Source organism: Chaetodon auriga, chromosome 24 (genome assembly GCF_051107435.1).
Source record: "Chaetodon auriga isolate fChaAug3 chromosome 24, fChaAug3.hap1, whole genome shotgun sequence".
NCBI classification, from domain to species: Eukaryota; Metazoa; Chordata; class Actinopteri; order Chaetodontiformes; family Chaetodontidae; genus Chaetodon; species Chaetodon auriga.
The window spans coordinates 2,840,174-2,859,207 of record NC_135097.1 but is presented as its reverse complement, the minus strand read 5'-3'; the positions used below and the strand labels follow the sequence as shown (position 1 = coordinate 2,859,207).

At 47.8% G+C, this 19,034-nt stretch overlaps 1 protein-coding gene across 5 annotated transcripts in view; it reads right to left on the bottom strand.

Moving 5' to 3' along the window:
* Window positions 1-2,129: 2,129 nt before the first annotated feature.
* dysf (dysferlin, limb girdle muscular dystrophy 2B (autosomal recessive)) overlaps window positions 2,130-19,034 on the bottom strand; it is a 73,764-nt gene continuing 56,859 nt past the window's right edge. For all 5 annotated transcript variants that reach the window (XM_076724723.1, XM_076724725.1, XM_076724721.1 and 2 more), the window contains 11 exons: window positions 17,859-18,029; window positions 17,611-17,753; window positions 14,234-14,373; window positions 14,008-14,096; window positions 13,599-13,694; window positions 13,373-13,514; window positions 9,130-9,229; window positions 7,312-7,484; window positions 6,801-6,910; window positions 6,582-6,729; window positions 2,130-6,493 (listed from right to left, as the gene is read on the bottom strand). In XM_076724723.1, coding sequence (XP_076580838.1) covers window positions 6,437-6,493; window positions 6,582-6,729; window positions 6,801-6,910; window positions 7,312-7,484; window positions 9,130-9,229; window positions 13,373-13,514; window positions 13,599-13,694; window positions 14,008-14,096; window positions 14,234-14,373; window positions 17,611-17,753; window positions 17,859-18,029 — 1,369 coding nt within the window. In that variant the 3' untranslated portion in view covers window positions 2,130-6,436. The remainder of the gene's footprint in view (window positions 6,494-6,581; window positions 6,730-6,800; window positions 6,911-7,311; window positions 7,485-9,129; window positions 9,230-13,372; window positions 13,515-13,598; window positions 13,695-14,007; window positions 14,097-14,233; window positions 14,374-17,610; window positions 17,754-17,858; window positions 18,030-19,034) is intronic.

Below are 19,034 nucleotides of genomic sequence, written 5' to 3'. Positions count from 1 at the left end.
CGCACGCATGTGCGTCGGCCGTAAACAAAACATTTTTCAGAGAAACCGCTTTTATTTCATCACTGAGACTGATTAACATAGCAGTGAGATGAGGCAACGGGGTGAGGAGAAAGATGAAAAAGTAGTTATGAGGACGGAGGGAGGAAGACTGGTGATGGAGAGGTGGATGAGATGAAGGTTCAGGGTACAGACGGACGGGTGGACGAAGAAGGAAGCGAAGAAAAAGAAAAGAAAAATACTGCTACAATGTTAAAGTCTTTCATTTAAATGTCAGTAATTGTAATTTAGTATCAAGAAGAACGATGGAGATCATTATTAACACCAACATTAACGAAAGTCAAACCTCATTAAACTTCAGCAGCTGAACAACTTTCACTGCTTATTTCACTGAATTAAAGGTGCAGGCGCTCCTGGAGGATCTGCACTAAGAACTGTTCTGCTTCATGGATTTTCTGTCTGAAAGTAACTTTGACGTCTTTGCAAGTTTTATTCAGATTTCCAATCCAGAGCAGCGATGCAGCTTTTCAGATTACGAATCGTCAGCTGCAGCGTGAACAGAGCCAAAGAACACAGAGTGTATGACAGAGGAAGTGATAACGAGTGAGAATACAGGAGGAGGAGGAGGTCAGGGCAGGGTGAGGAAGAGAAGAGGTGTGTTTGGAGAGGGGGAGGAAGAGGAGGAAGACAGCGAAGGTCAGAGAAAATGAGAGAGAGATGGAGGAGTGAGGACAGACCACCGCCACAGCCCACCCACACTGCACACACACACACACACACACACACACACACACACACACACACACACACACACACACACACACTGTGGTCAGAGGTTCACCTGCAGTTCACGTTGACCATAACAACACCCCTGAGAAACAGAGCAGCAGGGAGAACACGAGGAGGAGAAGAGGGAGCTTACAGGACGGGACTGATGTGGTATCAGGAGGGTCGGACGAGTGGAAGGAGGGATGAGGGAGGGAGGGAGGAAACGGGGGAGAGGTGGGAAGACAAAGTAATAATTTAGGGTTGTGGGAGCTCAGGAGAGGAATCGGTCAAAGAGAGTTTTCTGTCCGACTTCTGCAGACGCTGCGGGTTCGCATCAAGGTCAGTGAACTACACACGAGCATTCTGCATGCTAACACATGCATGCTAGTTCTAGGCTTTCTCTTACACACACGCACACGCACACACACACGATTTTGCAGGAAATTTAAACTTGTTTGGAAGAAAATAAATGTTGTTTTTACATTATATAGCTACATTAAACTGTGGTCTAGGTAGGTTTTACACGGGCTTTTACAACTTGAAATGGAACTTGACCAAACCAGTGCAATTTAGTGGAACCTGAACCAAATTATTCAGCAAAACGCCAGCTGAAATGATCCGAAACTCTCTCACTCAGGACTCATCAGGAACCCGAGGCTTGGAGAGATGATATCAGAGAAGAAATAACAAAGGCAGAGTGGAAACGTGCGTATTCACTGTTCATGCAACCTTCAGGCTTTATGACATGAGCTGCTAATGAAAACTGATGCAAATGACATAAATTCAATGCAAACATCCTCAAACTGTCCGTTCACACAGTTTGTCTTAACTGTCCCTCAGTATCACAGCAGTCCCACGCTGCTCCTCAGTCTGTGGGAGTAGCCACGTTAGCCACACAACATGCTAGCGGTGAATTAAACAGGCTAACTTACAAAATAAACAGTAAAACAACATAAAACATGGAAAAACTTACAGCTTTCAGTTTGAAGTCGTGTCACAGACAATCAGTATCCACCCATCCTTGAGTTTTTGTTTGTTTGTTTGTTTGTTTTTAAACATTTTTCCAAATTAGCACCATTAGAAATAGGCTGAGTTAGCCGTTAGCAGTTCCTGTTTCCAGTGTACCCACGGACGTACAGCAGCTATAACCAGACGAGTTTGAGGCCGAAGAAAATGTAAAAATGTGACGATTCTCAGGCAAGTTCTGAAGTGAAAATGAACTTTTTCCTCTGTTTTCTGAGAATATTTATGTTTTTAGAACAAAGTGTTTGACAGTATCTCCTTTCAATTAAACAGTTTAATATTCATCATGCTCGTTCTTGTAGTCTCACTAGTCGTCAGTCATAAAGAAACACACCAGGCGCTAATCAGAAATGCAGTTTTATTGATTCTCACGACACATAATGCAGCGCACACAGTATTCAGGTATGAAATCAAATACACTTCATGTGTAGAATACATTCAGTCTGTGCATCCCAGAAAACACTGAAACAGTCACGGCCAACCGCCGTTTACAAAGACAACATGGAGTCTGTCACGATGCTGTTCGTGTCGACGCTCAAACTGGATTCAAACCCAGCTTCACTCCCACAGATTCCCTCCAGGTTATCGTTCAGTGCAGTTTTATGGCATCAGGAGACGATTACAGTCATCAGCAGGACGCTTGTGTTTAAAGCTGAAGCAAAGTGAGAGACTCTGAACTGCACTCGAGTTAGCCGAATATTTCCCTTCACGTCCACAGAAACAGTGTTTGAAGCGTCATTAGTTTCTGGTCTCTGTATAGTTTCAATTCATGCCGAGGCACAAGTCAGCATTTCAGCGGCAGCAAGTGTTACTGTATGCCAGTGCAGCTAAGCTAAAGGCTAACGGCTAACGGCTAAAGGCACGGTCCATTTACTGACAGCAATATCGTCGGGAAAAAACAGCGCCGAGCCAACGCGAAGGCATTTTTAGGCCAATAAACCTAAACGGACAGCAGGATTGTCTGAAGTTTTTTTCCATTTTGAGGCTTGTTGGTTTACATCAGCAGGACTTTTAAAGCTCTTTCAAATATATAAAACTATTTCAAGAAAACAATTCAATGTAAGACACTTAAAAAATAAAAGTCTGTGAATCAGTCATCGTCTATCCTGACAAACATCCTGACACAAATCAAAATAAAGGCATCTGGTCAGGTATGTGGTGCATTCAGGCACACAGCACTGGGACTCTTTCTGCACAAATATTACCACTTTTTTTTTATATATATTTACAGATTTTGCCTGAAAACAGCAGCCATGTCATTCATTTTGTCCTGATTTTCTTATTTTCTGTTTCTGTCATCATCAGAATCTCAGTCGATTTGACTTTTACTCAAATTTCTCCACCAAATCATGTTTGCGTCAATGTTTGTCAAGTGAAGACACCTCTGACGTTTCTTTGCCTTCTGTCTGAAGACGCCTTGTCAGCAGGTTTTAGACAAAATCATTCATCCTCACAAGCTTTTGGCATCGGCAGCTTGAGGAACCACATGAAGAAGAAACCTGAAGCACAGGACGCCAAACAGCTGAATACCTAAAGCACGAACACTGATAACACTGATATTTTAGAATGGAAGCAGGACTCGGATAAGTCCTAACAGGATCAAACACTTCCCACAAGAACTTAGTTTAAAACCTACTTTATTGTCTCGCGACAGCTTTGGTGTGTTTAGCAGCCAATGCCCGCAGGATTCGGCTGCACTGGAAACATTTCAGAAGCAGAACTTTTGTTCTTCAGCAGCCACATTTATAATTTAGTTTGGACATTTTTCACAAGCACGAAGACACATTTGGAGCTCTGAAATGTGGAAACTTTTCGCTGCTTTTCATGAACTAAAGATAGCAGAGCGGAGAAAAGACTTCAGCTGCTCAACATTCACTGATTTTAATGGCGGTGGATCATCTCCTGCAGCAGCATCGCAGCCGGATCCAGTGAGCGCTGGCCCCTCCACCGGTCAAAGGATATTCAAGGAAGACAAACGGTGCATTCAAATGAACAGAAGCCGTCCTAAACCAACGCAGTGACACGTGAAATCACGTGATTGAACTCATCTTTGTAGTGTTGAATCTATTCGGAGTTTGATGTTAAAAGAATATTTCTCTTCATTGTCACAATCACTCAGTCTTCGTGAAGCCGTACGAGTAGATGCACAGTGATTTGTTAGAAGACACAACGTTATCTAAACCCTGCAGAGACAAATGTTGACATCCGATGGCGAGCGAGTTCCTCGTGTTTCAAAGCCGAGCAGAGCGAACCGTCGAGCCCCGACGCTCAAAATGTTTTTTAATATGTTGTTCAGTGAGTTTAAAACTCCAAAGAAGGTAAATGACTGCGACGTATGCTGAGTTAAACCCTCTCTGACCTGACGACAGGTTGCCAAAACTCTGTCCAATAAATGAGCTGCTTGTGAGTCCATGTGACTTTTGTTTACAAGGCCTGGCTGGCTCGTAATTGGCTGATGTGAACCTGAAGCGAACCAAACGGGCAAAGTCAGCTTTTCCACTCCGGTGCGGACCAAAGCAAACTAACCGAACACGTGATCGAACCCAACAAGAAAGACTTGAGAAGGAACCACAGAAGAACAAGACGCAGAAATGAAGAGGAGAAGAAGAGAGAGGATCTAAAGCTTCTCTTCTTCTTGGCTTTTTAATTACAACCTGGTTCATCTGTGTTTCCACCTGTTTCCAGTCAGAATGTATCTGCTGTCGGAGTCAGTGGGGGTTATTTAAGGATCAAAAGACCTCACACACACACACACACACACACACACACACACACGCACACACACACACGTATACACACAACACATGCTGTACTTCAGGAAATCCCGCAGAATTCGGGTAGATTAGTTCCTCGACTCGAACCTTTCCTGTTCTGACTTTGTGTAGTCATGTATTACTGACGTTGTGGGGACATAAATCTGTTTGCACAGTCTCATTGTGGGGACTCGCTGTACTTGTGGGGACAAAATGCAGGTCCCCATAATGTAAATCATTACATTTTAGGGTGAAGACTGGGGTTAGGGCGGGGTTAGGGTTCGGTTTAGACAAGTAAGGCTATGTAATGTCCCCAAAAGTGATGAAAACGTGTGTGTGTGTGTGTGTGTGTGTGTGTGTGTGTTCTCCTTATCTGTGTACATCCATCTATCTAAAAACATGCTTTGTACTAATAAAGCTCAAACCCCGAGATCAACGAGAGCAAATCCCCGACTTAACCCGCAGAACCCTGAGAGGCTGAAAGAGTGGAGGAGGGAGGAGGAGGAGGAGGAGGAGGAGGAGGAGGAGGGGTGTGGGGGGTAATAGGGAGGAAGAAAAAATGGAGAAGAAAAATGGAATGAGGGCAAGGAAGGAGGTGACACAGTTTGATACAGGAGGTGAAAGAAGTGCGAAGGAGAAGCAAGAGGAAAAGAAGGAGGAAATTAAGGACACGCAACAGAAAAGAAGCAAATGAGGAGGAGGAGGAGAGGAAGGAGGGTAAAGAAAGGAGGAGAAAGAAGATGAAGAAAAGGATGATCCTAATGAGATAAAGGAGGAGGGAGCATAAAGGAGGAGGAAGCATACAGGTGAGAGAAGGAAGGAGAACAGGAGGGAAAGGAGGAAAAGGAGAAAGAGGAGGAAGAATTTGAGACAGGAGGACGAGTAATGTGAGTCGAAGGAAAGGAGAAGGAGGAAATGAGGAGAAAAAAGAACCATGGAAGAAAGGAGGAGATGAGATGATGAAGAGGAGGAAGAAGACACGGAGGAGGAGGGAAGATGAGGACAAAGATGAAGGGGAGGAAAAGATGGAGGCAGAAAACAATTTTAAGCAAGACAAAGTTCAGGAGAGGTGAGGGAAAAGGAGGAACTGAGGAGGAGGAGGAGGAGGAGGAGAAATGATCATTACCAATACGACAATAAATCATAGCTGAATACACCAAACCCAAAATATCTGATTGCACTTGAAGGCAGCATGCGTGGCGATGACGTGTCAGGACGACTGAAAGAATAAATATAAAATCCTCATCCTACTTTAAGCTTCTTCTTCGTGATGATTGAATTTTCAGAGCGATAAAGTTTGACAGTTTGAAGGCGCTCGGCGACCGCTGGCCGACCTCCTCCAACAAACAGAAACAGCAGGAGGCGAAAAGATCAGGCGGCGCAATCTTTCATTCCGTTTCCGCTGTTTGAACGCGGCGGCGTTCGCCGAGGGGCTTTCATTCTCCTTCTTCTCTGCGTGAGAGCAGACGAGACGGAGCGGGAGATGAAGGAGGTGACGGAGGGACGGCGAGGACGCGGGAGGCGTCCTGCTGAGATCTGATCACAAGCGGGGAAATGGCGTGATGCAGCGTTTCTGACGAACGGGGAGAAATCTAAAGGCACAAATGGACACACGCGCGCAAACACACACGCACGGCGGAGGCGTTCGCGAACCTCGGGCACTATTGCTAATCAGGTCTGTCTGTACGAAAGAGTGAGAACTTATCTGGAACAAACGCAGTCAGAGGAAGTTCACAAGTTCACCGCCGCCGCTCTGAACAACTTCGAGTTTTCGAGACTCGAGAGAAGAAGAAAAACAACAAGAAAATCTGTTCGGCCTCATTTCACTCGGAGGAACTTCGTCCTCCATCCCGCCGGATTCTTCCTCTTCTTTCCCACTTTGCTGCCCTCGCCCGTCACTCCGCCGCCTTGGCCGGTCCGAAAGGTGCCACCATCTTCATGGCGGCGTAGTTCTGCGGGATGGAAACACAGTTAAGAGCAGTAGAAGAAGAAAGGATGCAGGAGGATACTTCCAATAAAACGCAACACACTCTGACCCACCGGGAAGGAGTAAAGGAAGACGCCGAGGAAGAGGAGGATGAAGAATAGGATGATGAAGAGGATGATGAACCACTTGAAGCGCCTCCACAGGACGAACTTGAGGGTCTTATAGGGGGAGGTGAACCACAGGAAGGAGGTCTCTGGACGCCTGGGAGGACAGAGGAGGATGAGGAAGCGTGTTGGTGCGTGTGGGCGTGTGGGCGTGTGTGTGAGACTCACTGAGGCTCCTCCAGGTGAGGGTTCATGTTGGGCTCGTCTCTGCCGACGCCGGCCGGCCTCTCCTCGTGCTCCGCCTCCGTCACGATCTCCAGAGACATCTCCACCTTCCCCTGAAACACAGACAGCGGGCCTTCATGGGTCGGTCGGCGTGAGAAGCTTGGTGACGCCGTGGCTACAGTTGAGAGCTGAATGCTAACATGCTAGCTAGCCGGGAACATGCCAATGCTGGTCAGTAACAACAGCTTTGTGGGCGTCTTTCTATTTTCTTTAGCCGGTTTCTTTCCTGCTGTCTGTCTCTCAGGATAGGACGTCATCTCATTTAATGAAGTGTTTGATAAAAGGGAAAGCTAGCGACCCCGTTAGCTGTCAGTCAGTTAGCTCGTTAGCTCAGTCGCTACAATACGTTCATAAAGCAGCATCGACTGCAGTCTCTCAACTGCCTGCAAACTGTTCCTCCAGTTTGTGTGTGTGTGTGTTCACGGATGTCGCCGGGTGCGTTTGTTTTGCTCACAGCGATGATCCTCTGTCCGTTCTGCTCGCAGGTGCAGGGCCACCATCCTTTGACGGTCTTCTGCTCAAACAGAGACACCAGTTTGTCCGCCGGCTGCTCCAGAAGCTGCAGGGTGCACTTCTCTGGAGACTTGGCCGGACGCAGCATGTGGTTCAGGTCCATCACCAGCTGACCTGAAGGTGCATTCACAGGACGTTAAAGCAGGGCTGCAGAGAATGAATGAATGAATTAAAGCTGTCTGAAACTGGACGGTGATTTCTATTAAAATGTTAAGAATCAAATTTAAACATCATCACTAACACCACATCAAACGCCACGTGTCAACCAAACATGCGGTTCAGTTCCTCCTGCAGGTCCTGGAGCCTCTCACGACGCTCTCAGGAGGCAGAAGGAGCTCTTTAATGTACGATTGATCCTTTTGGTTAAAAGTTAAAGAGGGTCTGAAAGACGGATGTTAGGACATCAGCCAGAAGATGCTTTTGGGAAACCAGATCTGTGTGAACCAGCATCCCCGGAGCCGGTTTTTCTTAATGACTAATGAGTGTTTATGAGAGAGTTATGGAGGATCCCGCGGCGAGCGCTAGTTAGCACACCTCTGACCATCGCTGACATTAAGTATGGAGGGATTGTGCGTCGATGAAAGAGAGAGTCGAAGTGTTTTTCCAGAGTCGCCGCAGTCTGACGGTGCGATGGAGGGAGACTGGCTCGTGCCTGACCCTCGCGCCGTGCAGGAGATTAACAGTCGGCGGTCCGAGCTGACGAGCTGCAGACAGGCAGGAATGGAAGAAACGCTTGGAGGCGGCCACACACCCGCTGACCGTCCCAGGCCAGCGAACCGGAGCGAGCGAGAAGGCTGCAGCCGAGCGAGATGGTGACAGACGGGAACAGATCAGCGTCTGGATTCCTCATCCTCCGCTCACACCGCAGACCCTCGTCCTCGACCGAGGGAAGAAAAATGAAGCAGGGGGAGCGAAAGAGGAGAGGCGCGGCGGTGAGTTATTCGGAGGGCCGGGGCAGCGTCAGGGGTGAAGGGAAGGCAGAATTTTGACAGCTTGAAAAAATAAAATCAGCCCTTCCTCTCCGCGAAATGTGCCAACACAGTGGAAATGGAAGAACGTTAATTCTAAAGATAAATGTTATCGCAGTAGTTTGTCTGCGTGCACATCGCAAATGTGGTTCCCTGGATGGATTTACCACCCAAATCTTGGCCAAAAACCAGGGAAAAACTGTGTAAATGTCGCTCCCAAAATGAATTAACTGTGTTTCTACAACCACAAGTCTTTTATGCATGTTTCTGACTCACTGCGATCGCTTCTGGGGAACATGGATCCACTTACTGTAATTATTTTAGTAAATCTAAACTGAAGAAGGCACAGAGTGACGCACCTGAACCTCTCCTGTTCCTCCTTAACTTTAATTATTACAATAATTTTGTATATGTTTTAATTAATGATCTAACTGGACGGTTCCAAGTTCCAATCAAAGGGTCCTGAATTGAGCTTCATGTATATTTTCCTGGGAAACACTGTCAGAAATACATTTATTAGCCACAGATTCTGTCCGTGTATCATGATCATCCAGGTTATAAAAGCTTTGACCACCGACTGGAAAAGCAGCGTTTTCGGCTAAAGGAAGAAGTTTATTAACGTCTGAGTAGAAATGTGATTTTCTCTGCTTCATTAAAAAGGTCTAAACGTGACGAAGCAGGCGGGTGGAAAACTTTACAAAGGGCGAAAGAAAAGGTGGCATAACCGGAGGAAACACACACACACACACACACACACACACACACACACACACACACACACACACTCTTACCGAGGTAGTCGTCGAAGGAGAACTTGTCGTTGTCCCAGACCTGGATGGTCAGTTTAGGAGCCAGTTTCGTCTCGGCTTTATCCAGACTCCAGAAGTGTTCCTGCAGACGCGCAGAGACACGCTTTGTTAGTTTCTACAAAGAAGTTCAGTCTTTCTTTGATCTGAATTCACTCGTTACGTGTTTCTAAAGACAGTTCACCTCAAGACCAAAGGCCTCAGAGTCGCACCTGTACATGAACACAACACGACGCCCCCTGTCCTCAGACCCTCACTGGAGGGCTGACGCACACCAAACAGGACCTGATAGACACGTTTTAACTGTGAGAGACGTCAGACGACGGGCTGAGGGTTTGCTCGTGGGCCCCTCTGTGGAGTCCAGGAGGTGGACTGGCACCTCTCCAGCTGCCAGTCCAGGCTCCGTCCTCGCTGACCCCTGCCGGACTCGAACCAGCAGTCATCTCGCCCTTCATCAAACGTGTTACAGGAGCGTAAACGTTGAGAGAAAACTCTGTTCTTTTATTCAAGTGGTGAAACTGATGGATGATGAGACGGAAAAGAGACGAGACGCTCCAGGAAGCGTGTTGTTTAAGTTTGGAGCATCGCTGCACCCCCCCACCCCCACGTGTGTGTGTGTGTGTGTGTGTGTGTGTGTGTGTGTGTGTGTGTGTGTGTTACACCTATTATCACCTCGGGCAAATTCACAGAAAACTGCCAGACAGTATCTGATCCTGTGTCACCTTTGTGCTAATGGGCTTCACTCTGCAGCTGCTGCTCGATGACTCTCCTCTCCGTCTCTTTCCATTCGCTCAGTCGCCCTGTTTTTATCTGTGTGTGTGTGTGTGTGTGTGTGTGTGTGTGTGTGAGGCTCTCTGGCTGTTGTTGTGTTGATAAAAAAAAAAAGGCTTTTAACACCTGAAATAAAATAGGTCCCCTGTGATTTGCGGCAAACGTCGCAGTGACGCTCCTAAAAATACTCGGTGAGGAGATTTTCCCTGAACTAAAAGCTGCCTGAACTCCCTTTTCTGAATTTTAGGAACTTCGCTAACAACCAGGACGAGTGATGATGGATTTGCAGCGAGGTGAGGACAGAGAGGTCGGAGCAGTTCTTCATGAATCTCTGACTCTGTCCTGATTTACGCTCAGGAGACGGTCTGTCCATCCACGTCCTGCTGACAGCAGGTGTCCAAAATCGGGTTCCCAAACCGCCTCAGCTGGGTGTTTCTCTGCGGAGGAGCAGCAGTTTCCACGCTGAGCCTCTTCCAGATGTCTCACGTGGGGGTCTTCATCTTGGATCTGGTCCTGGATCCTCTAAGCAGAGCGGATCTGTGAGGACCCTCCTCTGAACTCTTGACTCTATCTCCGAGGACGGCTGATTATAAGACAGGTTTATTTTTATGGAAGGGTAATTTGTCAGGCGGTGTTACGTTCAGCTCGTTAATTTCCTGGTTTTCTGGCTCGCTGCTGGTGGGCGGGGCCTCGGAGACCCAGGTGGATTACAGCTCAGTGCTTCATATTTGCTTTGGCTCAGTTCTCACAACACTGACTCCCAACACGCCAAACTCCATCCTGACGTACGAAACCCAAAACTGCAGACGACACGCTCGCGTTAGCACGAGTTTAAGAGCTCATTACGACGAGAACACACCGAGAAACACGTGTCTGCAAGCATTTCTTCAGCATCATCACGTCCCCGACATACATGTCAAACCTGCATCATGTGTTCTGTTTTCATTTGATGACATGTCAAAAAGGATCAGCACATTATTCATCCTGCAGTGACGTCCAGTCATCAGCACGACTGACCGCAGCGTCTGATCAGATCTATCAATATTCATCACATCTACAAACTGATATTTACAGTAACACAGCACATAAACAGCAAGTGTTTTTGGTGTATAAACCTAATTAAACCCAGTGTTAACCGCGTGTTGCTGAGGCTTTCTGCTCGCCGTCAGGCCTACAGATGTTGCCTTGGACGTCGGTGTTTGACGTCATCGGACTGAGGACAGGCTTCAGTCCAGGTGTGTCGAGCCACAGCTGGAAGGTTTGGTCCTCCAGGTGAGAAATCAGATGAGCTGAGCAGCACTTCATATTCACTTTAAATGCTTCCTGTGAGGCTTCATATGCTGCGTCGTCCCTTCACACTCGAGGATTTGACTGTTTTTCCTCGAAGGTGAAGATTTTCTGATCCTGCTTAAAGCTTCAGAGATGCTCGACTTTCCGGAATGACGGCGATTATAAAAGGGACAAATAAGACACAGTTTGGTGTTCCTGTGAACAAATCATCTGATTTTGGAACCAAAAACTCTCCGTCTGTGCGTTTCAGTGACAAATGGACTCGTCTGCGCCGTTATGACTTCACACTGACCCTCTAAATCAGAGTCTAAATCCACGTCATGCTCTCACACTTCATAATGACAGGGTGTAGTGTGTTTACGCTCGGTGTGTGTGCGGCTGGTAAGGCATGTACACGTCGTGTGTGTGTGAGTGTGTGTGTGTGTGTGTGTGTGTGTGTGTGTGTGTGTGTGACTGCTCTCTGTAATATCTAAGCACATCAATCAGCCTCCTTTTTGTTGCCAGCATGCTAAGTACAGAGTCTTGTTCAGTCTTCTCCCTCATTTCCTGCATCCATCTGTCTCCGTCTCTCTTTTCCTCACTCCAATCAAATCATTCCTGATGGCAAAAAAAAAAAAAGTCGTGCCAAAGCTAAATTTCTGTTGAATGCAATGAACATTTTGGAAGAAAAAAAAATCCTAATTTGTCAAAAATAATTGTCTCAGGCTCACAGACAAAAGGCTGGTGGTGCTCTTTGATGGCTGTGCAATTTGGAGGAATTCAACAAAAAGCGTTATTTGGTATTTTTTGGTGAAACAGGAGACGAGACATGTCTGATTCCAGTGAGTAACGTCCAATGAGAGACAGGCCGTCTTCACTTAGAGACTATTTTTCCAGAAGGACTGATGGAGCAACGACAATCACCCGAAGATCAGTATCAGCAATGTCGTCACTTCATCACCCTGTGAGACGTTTGTGTGAAACTTTGTCAAAATCAGCGTCTGAATTCTTGAATTCTCTTTTCTGCTGTGGCTGAAAATGAGTTTTGTGAGCTCACAGTGACCTTTGACCTTTGACCACCAAAGTCTAACCAGTTCACCGTCCAGTCAAAGCCTTCCCGAGATATCGAGCTCACCAGCGGTGGGACAAACCTCCATGACTGCCACTGTGAAACATTGCCATCGAATAGAAAAATCATCCAAAAATGTGACTTTCAGCTGTTTTTTATGGGTTTTGAGGAGTTAAATAATCTGTCAGCCTCTCTTACGTTTCATTCATCGTGCGCATGTGAACGAACGGGCCTCGAACAGACACGAGCTGAAGTCCGTCAGCGAGTCTGAGAGTAAAGGAGAAAACACGGCGTCTTCTCTGAGCTGAACTAATCGAGAGCGAGTGTTGATAGTGTTGCTGATCGGCCCCTGTGACTCAGCCATTATATCACCGACCGCTGAGGTTTCTGGCTTCATAAACTCCGTTTCTGGCTCCGGCTTTGTTTTGGAGTGAAAAGTCTCCACCCAGCAGAGGCTTCGCTTCAGCCTCCCTCTCGTCTTTTCGGCCGCTCGCTGATTGAGGACGCCGCTAGGAGCGGGCGAACGCCGTCGTAAAACATGTCGGCCGACGGCGGCTGAGGAGGCTCGTTTTCGGGCCAAGAAAAGCAAATGACAGCCGCGCTGTTGTTCCAGCATTCAGTGTTGTTTCAGCTCTTCACGACACGTCTCTGTGGAGTCTCAGAGATTCAGCCACGTCTGAGGTTTCTGCTCTTTCTTGTAAAAAACTCACTTTGTTATTTTTATTCACTGCTGTGGATTAAAGCTAATCGATTGATCAGCTCCAAACAGGTTCAGCAAACACACAGAATCAGCTGCAGGTACGCAGCTGCTAACAGAACTGGCTGATTTATTGCTTTTATCAGGGACTATTTCCTGCGGCGGATGAATCCACATTTGCTGCTGCAGTGTGTGTGTGTGTGTGTGTGTGTGGCAGCAGGGAGGAATAAACTGCGTGTGTGTTCATGGTGATGAAGGAGGATGTCTCCCAGCGCGGCGGCGTGACTCACTGATGAGGTTTTAACAGTCTCTGGACGACTGGAGGCGGAAATTACATCAGCCGTTAAATGAAGTTTGAGGTGTTTGTGCTGAGGTTCGTGTGATTCGTCCACAGGTTGGAGACAGGAAGTGACACGTCTTACCTTCCTGTCGACCACACACAGCTGCTCCGCCGGCAGGTAGTGGAACGGAAACAGGAGCCTGTAGTTGAAGTTGCCCTCGCCGCCCAGCGAGCGGTAATGGACGTCCGTCTTCTGCTTGTTGTGCTCGTGTCCGTCCAGCCAGCTGTGGGTGAAGCGAGGCGGCTGTGAGTGGACGCTCGTGATATCTGTTTTTTAATTGATCAACCTATCAATAACCTCCTGATACCCTTTGACGTAGATGTCGCTCATTTTCTCGCCGCTGATGCTGATGTCGTCCAGGATGACGTCACTGGTGTTCCAGATGATGCAGCGCAGGAAGAACCTGAAGAAGAATCAATACACACCTGATCAACTATTGATGTCTGTGTTCGCATATTGATTACAATCTGTTCATTGATTTTAGTAACTATTCATTATAACGATGAGTGACTGATTGATCGATCGATGGACTGTAAGACTGACAGACCATCAGTCAGATTGATTGATATACTGTTTGATCCACTGACTAACTGAATGACTGATTGATTGATTGATTGATTGACTGACTGATGGACCAACAGACTAACTGATCGACAGATATTGTGTGTGTGTGTGTGTGTGTGTGTGTGCGTGCGTGTGTGTGTGTGTGTTCCTACTTCTTAGCCTTGCGTGGTGTGATGTTGAACGGGGGTCCGGGGGGTCCCAGGGACTTGGGGAACAGATCCACCCACATCATCAGACGCCCCTGACGGACAGCACCAACGACCAATCAAAAGACAGGAATGGATACAGAAAGAACAGCGGATGGTGGAAACAGGAGCACACACCTGTGATCACACCTGAGTGTGTGTGTGTGTGTGTGTGTGTGTGTGTGTGTGTTACCTGCTCGATGTCAGGCTGCATCGGGCTGAACAGCCGTCTGGTCTCCACATGCTCAGGTACTTGTCCCAGTTTCCTCAAGATGTGGAGGGCCAGTCGCTCCTTAATTGGACCGAGGTGACGTTTGGACATATTTTTGTCCTCTGAAAACACACACACACACACACACACACGTACACACACGCACACACACGCACACACACACACACACACACGCATTGGCGTATGAGACAGTGAAATTGAGGTTTGAGTGAAGGTCAGAGGACTCTTTATACGCCTGTTAAAGATCTCAGAGAGCAGAATGGAAACACAGAATACTGGGTGGACTGGGAGGAGAGCAGTTCATAGGAATTATTCATAATTCACACACACACACACACACACACACACACACACACACACACACACACACACACTCTAAGCTGTTCGTTGGTCTTTGCATCACAACTGAATGAGGAAAATCGGTGCTGCTTCCAAGCAAAACTAAAATATCAAACTAGCATCAAAAGTTTACGACTAAACTTAAAGTCACCTCGACTGTGAGAGGAGAGGAGGAGAGGAGAGGAAAGGAAAGGAGAGGAGGAGAGGAGGAGAGGAGAAGAGAGGAGAGGAGAGGAGGAGATGAGAGAAGGCAAAGGGGGAGAAGAGAGGAGAGGAGAGGAGAGGAGAGGAGAGGAGAGGAGAGGAGGAGATGAGAGAAGGCAAAGGGGGAGAAGAGAGGAGAGGAGAGGAGAGGAGAGGAGAGGAGGAGAGGAGAGGAGAGAGGAGAGGAGAGGAGAGGAGAAGAGAGGAGAGGAGAGGAGAGGAAAGGAAAGGAGAGGAGGAGAGGAGAAGAGAGGAGAGGAGAGGAGAGGAGGAGATGAGAGGAGGCAAAGGGGGAGAAGAGAGGAGAGGAGAGGAGAGGAGAGGAGGAGAGGAGAGGAGGAGAGGAGAGGAGAGGAGAGGAGAAGAGAGGAGAGGAGAGGAGAGGAGGAGATGAGAGGAGGCAAAGGGGGAGAAGAGAGGAGAGGAGAGGAGAGGAGGCAAAGGAGGAGAGGAGAGGAGAGGAGGAGATGAGAGGAGGCAAAGGGGGAGAAGAGAGGAGAGGAGAGGAGAGGACAGGAGAGACAGGAGACAGGAGGAGAAGAAAACCAAAGAGAGGAGGAGAAAGCAGAGAGGAAGAAGAGAAAGAAAAAAGGTGAGGGATAGAGAGATGACAAGAAAGAGAAAGAGGAGGAGCAGAGGAGGTTCAGGAGGAGAGGAGAGGAAGAGAATAGGGATAAGAGAAGGAGAAGGTGAATGAAAAGAAGAAGGAAGAGAAGAACGGACCACAGAGAAGGAGAGATGAAAGATAAAGATGTCAGAAAACGGAGAGAAAGGTGATGAAAAGAGGAGGAGAGAAGAAGAAGAGCAGAGGAGAACAAATAACAGAGAAGGAGAGAAAGAGGTCACCAGGAGAAACTCTGACGAGTGAAGAGCGAAAACAGAAAGAGGAGAAAGAAAAAAGGTTACGACAGGGAGAAATAAAGAAAGAATAAAACAAAAACCGGCGGTCGGAGAGGAAGAGGAGCGCGGCCTCTCGGCCAATTAGCAACCGCTTTTGACGGACAGCAGGCTGACGCATGGTAACCGCGGCAACTGTGGAAAGAGAGCGCGGCGGCGGCTCCTCACTAACCGAGAGACGACCACGATGTTGACGTTGGCTTGTACGCACGCACACACACACACACACACACACACACACACACACACACACACACACACACAGTTGTACCATAAATCACCAAAACGACAACCATGACCTTGCATCGCACCAGCCATGGAACATATGTGTGGCTTCAGTGTGTGTGTGTGTGTGTGAGTGTGTGTGTGTGTGTGTGTGAGGGTGAAAATGAATCTTGAATATTTATCTCATCTCTCTGCGTTTCAGGTGGTCCTGTGGTTTAACTCCCCCCTCCCTCCTTTCCTCCCCCACTCCTCGCAAGTACTGCAGTTTTAGCGGCGGAGGAGGAGACGGAGGAGGAGGTGGAGGAGGCGGATGGAGTCGCGGAGAGGAGCGATGGGGAAAAGAGGCAAAGTAAAGACGAGAGGAGCAAATTAGAAAGACCAAACGGAGAAAACAGGAAGTAGAAATGTGAGTGAGAAGAGAGAGGCTGATGAGGAGGAGGAGAAAGGATAAAGGAGAGAAAATGAGGAGGTAGGAAAGGAGACCATTCGAACGAAACAAATTTAGCCAAATTTTTCAAAAAAAATCTGCAAAAAACACACAAATTGAAATTCCATCCACTCCTGTTGGGTCAATATTAAGATAAGATACATACATATATGTATACATGAACATTGGGAACTGCTTCTTCATTGTAAACAGTAGGTGGCGCTAATCCTCCAGTCAGGTGCCTTTAAACCACCACAGAAGAAGACTTTCTCCCTCTTATCGTTACACCATCTCAGCCACACAAAGAGACTTTTTTGCAATATTTTGACTTTTTCTACCAAATTTTTGGTGTTTTCAGCCAGTTTTTCTCTGGATGGAGACACACGTGCAGGGAGGAAAGAAAGGATAATCCAGGCGTGGGATTAACAAAGCTTTATCTTATCTTATCTTAACGTTGAGGGGGAAAAAGGAGGTGTGTGTGTGTGTGTGTGTGTGTGTGTGTGTGTGTGTGTGTGTGGAGGAGAAAGAAAACGGACCAGAGAACTGTAAAAGAGAGGAGAGAGGGAGATATGGGCGGAGTGGGAGGACAGTGAGGAGTGATTAATCTGCTGTGAATTCACTGATTGTGTAAGAACACACACGCACACACACACACGCACACACGCACACACACACACCAATGGACGCTGTGAGTTGGTGCAGTTCGTGTTTTCATTCAAGTGACTCTTTTTTTTAATGGTGGAAGGTCTGATGGAGTCTGAGTCAATCAGCAATGAAGGGCGTGTGTGTGTGCGTGCGCGCGCGCGCGTGTGTGTGTGTGTGTGTGTGTGTGTGTGTGTGCTCAGTGGCGCCGATGATGCCTCAATCGAACTACCCTGAACTTGAAGCTCTCCAGCCTCTCGCTCTGCCTGACTCTCTCTCGCTGGTTTTGTTTTCAGTTCGCAGTGGATTTACTGGTACGACACACACACACACACACACACACACACACACACACACACACACACACACACGTCTAGCTGTGGTTATGTCATGTAAAACTGGATTGTATTCCAGCGTCGCAGGCATGAATTTGCTGTTTGCTGGATGCAGGTTTCATCCTGGTGGTGCTAACATCCAAACAAGGTGTTCTGCAGGTGAGTGAAACAAACAAACCTCGTCTTGATTTTCTGTCTCTGCATTTATTCCCACACGCGTTTAGTTTTTAGTGTTTTTCTCTGATGGTTTATGAGCGTTCGTCGCTCACCGAGGTCTGCAGCCGAGTACTGGTCTCCTCTGAAGTGGACTACGTCGTCTTGGTAGACCGGCTTGGGCAGGTTTCGTCGCTCGCACGCTCTGTGCAGCAGCTGCCTGGGTGTCAGCTGGTCTCGCCACTGGTTTACCCCTGAGCTAATGGGCGAGAGACATAAGGAAGAGACAGTGTGTGTGAGACAGAGACAGTCCTCAGGAAGCTGGATCTGAGCTCTGAGACTCATCAGGCGGTCGTCTACTCACACGCAGTAGGACTGCGGCAGGCCACAAGTGGCTCCATATCTGGACAGGAAGCGGTTCTCCAGGTCGATCACCGTCTCGCCGATCTTCTCGTCTTTGGTCAGCATGTCGTGGTCGTACAGCATCACCCGGAGGTCCTTGTCCAGGGGGAGGGAACAGGTGAACTCGAACATCCTGAAAGAAAGAGGCAGCGGCGGATCAGAGCCCGGATTCAGGATCCAGAGGCTGACGTCTCATCTCCTGTGAGACGATGTGAAGCGACGTGACAGGACGTGATGTAACAGCTGAGGTCCCCATAACGCCCTCTGGCAGCCATATTGAGGGTTCAAGCCCTTTTTCATGACACTACTGCAGACTCAGAGGAGGTGAATGTGATCAGATGCTGTTTTCAAAGTCACGTTCAGTCCTAACGTGGGACAAAATCTCCTGAAGAAAGACAAGAAGAAGACATCTGTAGATTTTCACTCATCTACTTTTAGTGTGAAGAAATTTTGAATTTCAGCCTCAACAAGTCCAGAAAAGTCCCGTCATGTCGAGCAGTTTCCAGCCTGCAGCCTGAGCGCTGCTGCTGTGATCGGTGTGAGTGCAGCGACCCCTACTGGTGCAAAGCGAAAAGTCCCAGAGGACGAGGGAGAAAGACGGAGGAAACAACGAGGAGAATGAGGAGGAGAAGAGATCCGACGGCCACCAGCGTATCAGAGGGCGACATAAATCCGTCATCCTGCTGAATTCGGGCTTGCAGTCGATCAAGCTGTTAGTTTCACTGTATGTTATGTGATGTCTTCATGGAAAAGATTGCCCGTGTGTCAACCTGAGTAATGTGTTTGGGCTGGAAAGAGAAAGTCCACCCATCATTTAACATGTTAAATGAGAGCAAGCTTGACTTTTCTGCAGAGCAGCAGCCCCATTTTCACTTTTTTTAAAGTCTGCAGCTAAAACCACAATTACATGTGACACAGCCGAGCTGAAGAAAGTCAGAGCTCGGGGGGGGGGCGCGAGGCTGCGGCGCGAGCAGGTGGCTTTCGTTGACGTTCAGGTGCTGGAGCAGGCAGAGCGCCAGGATTTCCATTTTCGATGGGCCTTTTAATTAGAGAAGTTAATACTGTCTGCCTTCCTTTGATGGTTTCCAACTGCCAGCCTCCCCAAAAACAGAATCGACTGGTATCAAGCTCATTATTT